The following is a 9,839-nucleotide window of genomic DNA, read 5'->3' on the forward strand; positions in this document are numbered from 1 at the left end:
CTCGCTCGGGCTTGCCCCGGCCAGGTCCCGCGAGGAGCAACCCAGCCACCAGGCGCTCTCCAAAGAGTCCCGACCCCAGGCCTGGCTCCAGGGTGAGAACCCAGCTCCGCCGTACCGGGCGACGTCACGTGCCTCGATTTATTCATCGTCATGAGGGGTTCTCGAACCGCTCTTTGTCTGACCTGTCACCTAGAGCCTGACCCTCCTTGAACCGCCACCTTAACGTGGTGGAGGGGTTTGAGTGCTCGAATGATCCTAGAGGCTGTGTCACAAAAAAAAAAACAAAAAAAAAAAAACCATACTCACATCCTGGAAAGGCCATCGGCGAGAACATTTTCTGTTCCTCTCTTATGTCGGATGTTCAGATTGTATTCTTGTAAAAGTAATGCCCACCGTATAAGGCACTGATTGTGGTTGTACATGCGTGAAAGAAATACTAATGGATTATGGTCAGTAAATACATCAATCGGTAAAGTAATTGAACCCAGGTAAACATGGAAGTGCTGAAGAGCCAACAACAGAGCCAAAGTTTCCTTTTCAATAGTGGAGTAGTTCAATTGATGTTTGTTAAATTTGCAGGAGAAATAGCAAACAGGATGATCTAAACCCTGCAAATCTTCCTGAATCAACACTGCACCAGCTCCAACCATTACTGGCATCCACCTCTAGCTTTAAAGGTCGGGTCAGATCAGGTGTAGCTAGTACCGGTGTGTGGCATAGAAGGAACTTAGCACTTTCAAAAGCATTCTGGCAGTCATCTGACCAAACAAAATCAATCTTTGGGCTAAGTAGATTGGTTAACGGTTGCACCACTGAGAAGAAGTTTCTGCAAAAGTTCTGGTAATAACCAACCATGCCCAGAAATCTACGAAGCTCACGCATGTTTTGGGTGTGGGATAATCATTAATTGCCACAACTTTAGCATTTAGGGGACGGACTTGGCCTTGTCCCACCTCTCTGCCTAAATATGTCAGTGGCTTTGCTGAATTCACACTTCACAAGATTAAGGGTCAAGGAGGCTTGGGCCAAACAGTGAAATATTTGATATAATGCTTGCAAATGTTCCTGCCAGGTTTCAGTATACACCACTAGATTGTCTAAATAAGCACTGCAGTTGGGGATGCCGCGCAATACTGTATTTATCAGCCTTTGAAAAGTAGCTGGAGCGTTACACATACCAAATGCCATGACAGTGTATTGCAAAAAGTCATCTGGGGTCACAAAAGCTGAAATGTTAGAAGCTCTTTCAGTCAAGGGGACTTGCCAATAACCCTTGAGAAGGTCCAACTTTGTAACATGTTTGGCAGCTCCGATATTGTCCACACAGTCTTCGATCCTGGGGAGAAGATAGGCATCAGGCACGGTGATAGAATTTACCTTACGAAAGTCAGTGATAAAGGGTGGCGAACCATCCGACTTAGTTTCTAGCAAACAATGTGAGCTCCAGGGACTTTGACTGGGTTTGGCTAAACCATGTTCCAGCAGGTATTCAGTTTCTTGTTTCATTACAGAACGTTTTGTGGGGTTAGCACGATAAGGATGCTGTTTGATTGACTTTGCATTTGTAACATCTATGTCATGTTCTAGAACTGTTGTACGTGTTGGTACATCACTAAATAAGCATGGGTATGCATTAATTAGGACCATTATATCCTTTTGATGTTCAAGGGATAAATGGTCAAGCTGGCTCTGCAGAGATTTCAGCATGTCTGAGTTTATAAGGTGGGTGCTAGAACAGATGGGATAATTAATTCTTAGGCCATCAGCATTGTTTAGCTCACCTGCTTCTAGTTGAGCTGTGACCGCAACTGGAGCATACACCCCACTAGGTTCTGGAGCAGGTCGAGAGTGGTACAACTTAAGCATGTTCACATGGCAAACACGAGTTTTGCGCCACCGATTAGGGGTACCAATGACATAATTATTCTCCCCTACTCTCTTTAGAATTTCATAAGGGCCATCAAATTTGGCAGACAAGGCAGAGCCAGGAACAGGTAGGAGTGCAACAACCTGATCTCCTACTTGAAAAACTCTTTTGACAGAGGTTTTATCATAGTGACGCTTCATTCTTCCTTGAGAGTCAGTTAAATGCTTCCTAGCTAGAGCATTAGCTTGACCCAGGCGTTCCCGAAAAGTTTGCACATACTTAATCACACTCTTCATAGAACCTTCTGCAGGAACTAAGAAGGTTTCTTTTAAAGCTCTTAAAGGGCCCCGGGGTGTGTGTCCAAATACTAGTTCTGCTGGACTGAAACCAACGGATTTCTGAACAGCCTCTCTAGCAGCAAACAATACAAATTGAACCCCCTCATCCCAACTTCTTTCAGTTTCCAGACAGTATTTGCATAGCATTGACTTTAAGGTCTGATGCCAACGTTCCAAAACCCCTTGGGACTCTGGGTGGTATGCAGATGAAACAACATGCTTAATGTTTAAGGTTTTAGCTACCTGTCTGAACAACTTGGACTGAAAATCTGTTCCTTGGTCTGTTTGTAGAGTTATAGGTAAACCAAACACAGAAAAGATCTTTGTCAGGGCCTTAACCACAGATTTGGCTGTAATCTTGCTCAAAGGGATGGCTTCTGGGAATCGAGTGGCGGCACACATAATTGTGAGCAAATATTGATTTCCATACTTTGTTCAGGGTAAAGGTCCAACACAGTCTACTATGACGTGGTCAAATGGGTGGTCTATCACCGGAATCGGGCACAAAGGAACAGGTGGTACTACCTGATTTGGTTTACCCGTAATTTGGCACACATGACAACTATGACAGAACTTTGAAACATCAAGTTTCATACCAGCCCAGAAAAAGTACTTTAACAGAAGTTGGTATGTTTTGGTAACACCTAAGTAACCAGACCACTGGCTTTCATGAGCCAGAGATTGAACTTTCTGTCTATACGTGGTTGGTATAACAATCTGCTTAATTTTACTCCAGTCTGAACTTCCCACACCTGATGAAGACCACTGACACATTAAGACACTCTGTTCCACAATGTAAGCTTGTTTCTCTTTATTGGCTTGTTCAGCACTTACCACATTCTTGAAACATCTTTGTAATGTTTCGTCAGCTTGTTGAGCTGACGACAAATGTTGTCTGGTCAGGGGGATGGACACTGTTTCCCAGAGTGGACCAGGCTCCTCCAACACCACCGAATCTGGAAGTAACGTCTTGTTTTTACGTTTGAGTTGTGCATCACCCTCACTAGAAAATGGAGACATCAAAACAGAATCAGAAATGGAAATTTCTGGGTCTTTACGTGCCTGTGCATGGGTGACCACACAGGCTGGGTACAGCCCGGGGTCTGAAGAGTCTGGGGTTGTCTGATTTAAGGGGTTGTCTAAAACCTCCAAACTTGGGAGTACTAGACCTCCAGCAATGTTGTTCCCCATTAACATAGCCACACCACCTATATGCAAATCTGGGCAAACAGTAACAGGAAAATATCCTGTGACAAGTTTTGATTTTACATAAACTCTGTGGACTGGTCTTGGAGCATAACACATCTCTATCCCCCTCAGAACAGTGTTTTACCCACATGGGCTCTCAGATGAGAAAGGTAGAACATTTGAGAGAATGACCTACTGGGAACCTCCAGTGTCCCTCAAGATGCGTACTGGCTTTAAATCAGAGGGACCAGGTGTCAGTGAGATTAAGCCATCAAAAATGAATGGTTCAAAACAGGCATCAGGTAATTTGTCACCACAACCACTGCTCTTATTATGGGGTTCTTTCTTCACAAAACCAACACCTTTAGTTTGTTGTGAATTTGGTAGTTTTTTTTCGTTTTAAAACTAAACAATCAGCGATGACATGTCCAGGTTTGTGACAGTAGAAACATTCACGGCTGTCCTTTGGAACTATGGTTTTAACCATCTGGGACAGCGGCACAGAGTTAACAGGTGTCTTTTCATTAACAATGAAAGATGACTTATGGGTAAGCACATACTCATCAGCAAGAACAGCAGCCGACGCTAAAGTGGTCACCTTCTGTTCATTTAAATACAACAACACCCGTTCCGGAATGCACTTCTTAAAGTCTTCCAACAGTATCAATTCACATAAAGTGTCATAGTTGTTGGCCTTGGATGCAGCACCCCATTTATCAAAGAGAATGCCTTTCTCCCTGGCAAACTCAAAATGTGTTTGCCCAGAAGTATTCTTTTGTTGTCGAAACCTCTGTCTATAAGCTTCTGGGACCAACTCATAAGCTTGTAAGACAGCAATTTTAACCAGATCGTAATCTAAGCTATCTTTTAAAGGAAGCGCTGCCAATACCTCGTGAGCTTTACCAGAAAACTTACATTGTAACAAAAGAGGCCAGGTTTCCCTAGGCCATTGCAAAGTACCAGCAAGGCGTTCAAATGCTGAACAATAGAAATCAACCTCAGAATCTTTGAAAGCAGGTACTAAGGAAATACACTTACTGATGTCAAATGGCATAGCGGACATGGAGGTGGAACCTGGTGTGACAGAGGCAGAGGGGGCTCGAGTCTGGGCCTCCAGCTCGAGTCTGCGCAGCTTTACAGCTTTATCAGCCTCTATTTCCAGCCTCCTGATCTCAAGCTCCTGCTGAGCTTTTCTGTCCTGGGCCTTTTCCTCAGCCTCCATTTGGAGACTTGCCAACCGCACCTTCAAACGAGCTCCATCTCGTCCTTCTGAACACACAGAAGACAGTGGATCATAGCGGGGGGGAGTGTGAGGTGTCTTCCCCTGGTCACGCACTACTGCCTCCACTCTAGGACCATCTTTGAGGTCCTCCACAGACAAGGCCTTTTGGGTCAGCACTGAAGCAGCTTCAGGCAGATCAGGCTCTCTAAACACACCAACCTCCACCAACCTATCCACTATCAGAACCTTTAGGTCACCTTTAAGGACCTGTTTTGGGACCTGGAGCTTAAAGTGCTCCACAATTTGCAGCAATTTGCACCTGTGCCAACTATCAATAAGCTCAAGAGAGGGATCAGCTAAAAAGCGCTCCAGTCTGAATGAAACTGACATGGTTGCTGGACACAGACAGAAAATTCTTGTAACTTTGGACACAGGGAACCTCTTCAACGAAGGATCCCGGATGAGCCCCCACTTATGTTACAGCCCCCACAGGTCTAGGGGTTCAGGGGCGGTAACATAATGAGGAAACAAGTGGAATGTAAAATGATTTATTACAAAAGAAGGTTTCACAAAGCCAAAAACACAATACAATTTTACCCAAGTAACACAAAAAAACCCAGAGGGCTAACAGCCTGAGGAATATTAAGTGCCAAGTAAATTACAAAGGGTCCAAACAAGTCAATCCAAAGTATGTTCAAGCAACCCAAAAGGAAAAGAAAATTGACAAAAGGGAGGCACCAAGCCTCCCAACCATGAGCTTCTAGCTTGAGAAAGCAAACTACAACAAAGTCAAAACTGCTTTAGCAGAACAAACAGGACAAAAAATTTTCCAAAACTGCCCAAAGCAGTTGCAAACATCAAAGGTGGGGGACAGCTGAAAAAAACCTCTTCCTACAAGCTGCCCCACTGGGAGAATGTTCACTGGAGCATTTTATATGTTGCAGGTGGGCCTCATTAGCATCTGATTGGCTTGCAATTCTCTGCTGGTCCAATGGCACGGCTGCTTTCCTGCAGTCTCCAGGCAGCCAATCAGGAAGGTGTGCCCCCACAGCTGAATCTGCATAACAAAAAGGAAAAGGAGCCTGCACAGCCTCAAGAGGCCAGGGGCCGTGACAAGCTCATTCTCAGTAATTGAGTGAGCATTGGAGGTAACTGTAGAAACTAATTTGTGTTTTGACTGTTTTGATCCAGTCATGATTTCTGAGTTATCAATCATTTTAGCCTTAACTAAACCTTCAACTTGTATTTTCAAACCAGTCCCAGCCAAATTAGTTCAGGAAATGGTCTTTTGGATTGCCACCCCTATTTTAGATATGATGAATCTGTTGCTGTAATTAAACCTTTACTCATAACCTTATCTTGATCAAGATGACATGATAAATTACAGACCTAAATCCTATCTTCCATTTTTAACCAAAATTCTTAAGAAAAAAAGTTGCTAATCATGTAATGATCTGTTTGGATCCCTTGGGATAGGGGCTGCATGGTGGCGCAATTGGTTAGTTTAGACTGCTGGATACCGGCTTCCCCGCTTTCCACTATGGAAGAAGCAATCTAGAAATAACTGACTGACTGATCTGCTTGGAACATTTCAGTTAGTTTTCAGAGCTCATCATAGCACTAAAACAGCACTGGTGAAAATCATTAATAATATTCTCCTCACCTCAGATAATGGACTTGTCTGTACTTGTCCTGTTAGATCTCAGTGCTGCATTTGATACAGTCAATCACAATATTATCTTAGAAAGGCTCTGGGGAACAGCACTAGGCTGGTTTAAACTGCAACAAGAGTTCTGATGAAAATTAAAAAAAGAAATCTTTCCTTATTTTAGCTTCCCATTATTGGCTCCTTGTTAAATCCAGAATAGAATTTAAAATTCTCCTCCTCACATATAAAGCCCTTCGTACCCTTCGATCCAGCTCCATCGTACATCAGAGAGCTGATTGTTCCATACATTCCTAACAGAGCACTTCGTTCTCAGACTGCAGGTTTACTGGTGGTTCCTAGAGTCTCTAGAATTAGAATGGGAGGCAGATCCTTTAGTTATCAGACTCCTCTCCTGTGGAACCAGCTAGACTTAAAACTTTCCTTTTTTATAAAGCTTATAGTTTCAGTGGCCTAGTTCATATGAGCTATCTCTGTAGTTATAGTCATAATTTCCATCTTTGTCAGGATCTGTGTGTTGTCTTGTTGTTGTTGCACTGTGCTTGGCCTCTAGGTGGCTTTGGGTTTGTGAGGAGTGGTGGCAGGTGTCCCATATTCCCTAATCGTCCCTGGAGGGTACTTAAGATGGAGGCCGCCAGCAGTTCAGCGCCAGAGTGTTGCCCTCAGTGGTATTGGCTCAAGCCCCAGTTTACCTAAGCTTGTCTTTGTCCTTTTGGGTAATTTTGTATTTGCTCTTTGCAGACTGGATTCCTATGCCTGACCTTGTCTTTGAAGAATCCTCATCAACTTGGATGTTTTTGTCACTAGAGAAGGATTTCCTAGCCATGTGGATTATACCTGGATTGCCAAAACTTTGCTTCCTAAGTTACTGGCTGGCGGCTATTCCGACGGGGCCTTTCCTGGAACAACTACAGACCATTACAAGCGAACCCTGTCCACCCTCCCACACCATAACATCATCAGCCAAACCTCAGAGTACCTCAAAGTAAGTCCAAGTACCTACCAGCTTTGTTCATCTCAGTGTGCAGTTCCATTGTTGTCTCAGCCCCTCCTGGCAGATCAAACTCCACTCCCTAGTAAGACAGATCTTGTTATTTTGTTACATTCACCATCTTGGACTTTATATATTCTTACCGTGTCTACTTACCTTGCAGTTGTCTTTCGGTTCCAGCTCCAGTTCCCTTTACCTGCTCACTGTAAAATAAAACCCCTTGTAAAACTTCATCGGTCTCCTGATTGCTTTCTGCATGTGGGTCAAAACAATCCGTAAAACTATGACAATCTTCTTCTATAAAAGTTACATTTTTGACATATTTTGAAGTTCTGTTGGGATGGGGAGGCTGAAAAGCCTTCATTCTTCAAGGGGGACACAACAGAAAATGTTTGAGAACAACTGCTTTAGCCAGAAATGCAATGGATGCAAAAATAATGTTTTTTTTTATGTTTTATTTTGACTTCCCTTGATATTTGTGCTGTTTTTTAGCCAGGTTGTGTTTTTTAGGTGGAAATTTAACTAATTGCTTTGTTTTTTTTCTAATCTTGCATTATATGTGCCTTGTAACCTAAATAGGGCAACCCACAGTATGTCACTTCGGCATTTTCTGTGCTATTGACTCTGATTCAAAATGCAATCTGTTGCAATTTTATTTCCATATTTAAATGTGTTTATATTATCTGTTGAAGTTAATTCAAAAGTCATTTGTTTTTCACTAGGTGAATATATCATTTTATTTGTAAATCTACCAAAAAAAATATTTTTATAGGTTTACCAAAATAAAGAGAGAAACTTTAGTTCCTGGAACTGACATTTTAACAAACACTCTGAAAACTGTTGAACAGTTTTTTGTTTTTTTTTGTGTATGAGGCCTAAAGGTAATAATGGCATTCAGTGAAATCTATTTGAAAACAACTTGTTAATACATATTCTTTGGCATTTTGTTTCCAAAGGCCACAGTTGAAGCAGAAAATGAAGGGCCACCGGATTAACAGAGGACTCAGATCTGACAGAACATTATAAAACAATTTTAACATTTTCTCAATTCGCTATATCCGGTATCTCTATTTAGCTGATTACGTTTTGGTTTTCAAGAGTTATTTCTTCTGGTGGTGGTACATAAATGTATATAAAATATGTACGGATTGCCTTAAATGTATGCATGGTGCCTCCAACAATGTGGGGAGTCAGATCAGATAAATGCTGTTTGCTTAATTTATTTTAGGAGTATATCTGTCTTTGCCTCTAGTTTCAGAATTAGAAGCACATGGAAACTCAAGTTTGCAGATTTTTAGCACCTACAAACAGGTTTTGTGCATCTGTCCTGGATGAAGGGGAAATAGCTATTGCCTTGAAGGCATCTCCTTACTTTTGAAGATAAATAGACCACTGCCTTACTTGAATGGCAAGTTCTCTTGTCTTTATCATTTTGAAGAGTGGGCCTCTCTATAATTTCATAATGATGTCTCAGGGACACAGGAATATATACGTTATTTAAAGTTCCTAAAGACTGTTCAGCATAAAAACAAAAAACATGAGTGTACATTAAATTAGGTGTTTCAATTACATTTAATAATGTTGAGGTGCTAATAAGAGAGGCATCAGTGATTGTGTAAAAAGAAAAGAACAAAACAATCATTTATTAATGTTGGATTTGTTTTCCTACTGGTACTTTTAGTGTTAAAAGTATTTTACTCCAACAATATATTAATTTATTTTTGGCCTCTGTCCTCTCTTTTCTAAAGAGTGCCAAAAATGTTTTGAGTTCTATATAGAGGTATTCAACTACTTTAAGCTGAAGTTGAAAAAATATCAACAATTTTTAATGGCAGTGAAATGTGCATTTTAGTTCTTTTTACCAATTTGCTCTTAATTCAAGGCACCTTTTAAGGCCAATGTTTCGTTTTGGTAATTTTGGACTCTTCGTAGAGTTATTGTGTTCTGTTTCTGATTTCTTCTTAAAGCTATACTTGTTACTCTAAACTAATTTAACATATTTATATTGTGTTGTTGGTAATTTTGTCTGAAAAGTAAGTTCTCTGGATTTTAAAGGTTGGCTGCCATGGAACACAGTAGGGGACAAGAAGAATGCTGAGAATTGGAGCGTACAAAAGACTAAGAAAAATACATTTAGCCATCACAAAATGAAGGACTTTTTATCTGTTTATTGACTATTTTGTTTTTATTTGAAATTTATCTCACGGTCGGCTCAGATTCTTGATAACCACTACTATTGGTATTTGCTGTTTTATTGAAATATACTGATTCCAGGTTTGTCACTGATCTCTGCCACTAGCCAGGCAGTGCAGAGTTTGATCTGTGATCAGTTATCTTGCTTGGCATGGATTTGCCTTTCTATTATGAAAGAATAGGAGAAGGAATGTGTTTGATGGATTTCCTTCCTATAAACAGTTCTGAAAGTGGTCTGAAAGAATGTCAAGAGCAGAAGTTGGAGGGTAATGCATTTCTTTTTTGGAGTAAACAGTTTGTAGTTATTCCTCCAGTAAATCTGTGTCATAACGGTTTTTGTGGTGGACCAGAGGCAGGCAAGTACGGAGGAAGCA

At 41.4% G+C, this 9,839-nt stretch overlaps 1 protein-coding gene and 1 long non-coding RNA gene across 2 annotated transcripts; one reads left to right on the forward strand and one right to left on the reverse strand.

The window, feature by feature from the left end:
- Positions 1 to 494: 494 nt before the first annotated feature.
- On the reverse strand, positions 495 to 5,005 carry LOC124868900. The gene is made up of 2 exons (XM_047366537.1): positions 3,040 to 5,005; positions 495 to 1,336 (listed from the first exon to the last, which is right to left on the reverse strand). The coding sequence occupies exon 1, from the start codon at positions 5,003 to 5,005 to the stop codon at positions 3,758 to 3,760; it is 1,248 nt and encodes a 415-aa protein (XP_047222493.1). The 3' UTR covers positions 495 to 1,336; positions 3,040 to 3,757.
- A 1,956-nt stretch (positions 5,006 to 6,961) lies between these two features.
- LOC124869189 lies at positions 6,962 to 7,505 on the forward strand. Its single transcript, XR_007038514.1, has 2 exons — positions 6,962 to 7,357; positions 7,436 to 7,505. It is a non-coding gene; the product is annotated as an uncharacterized LOC124869189 (long non-coding RNA).
- Positions 7,506 to 9,839: the final 2,334 nt, after the last annotated feature.

This window comes from Girardinichthys multiradiatus, chromosome 5 (genome assembly GCF_021462225.1).
Source record: "Girardinichthys multiradiatus isolate DD_20200921_A chromosome 5, DD_fGirMul_XY1, whole genome shotgun sequence".
NCBI classification, from domain to species: domain Eukaryota; kingdom Metazoa; phylum Chordata; class Actinopteri; order Cyprinodontiformes; family Goodeidae; genus Girardinichthys; species Girardinichthys multiradiatus.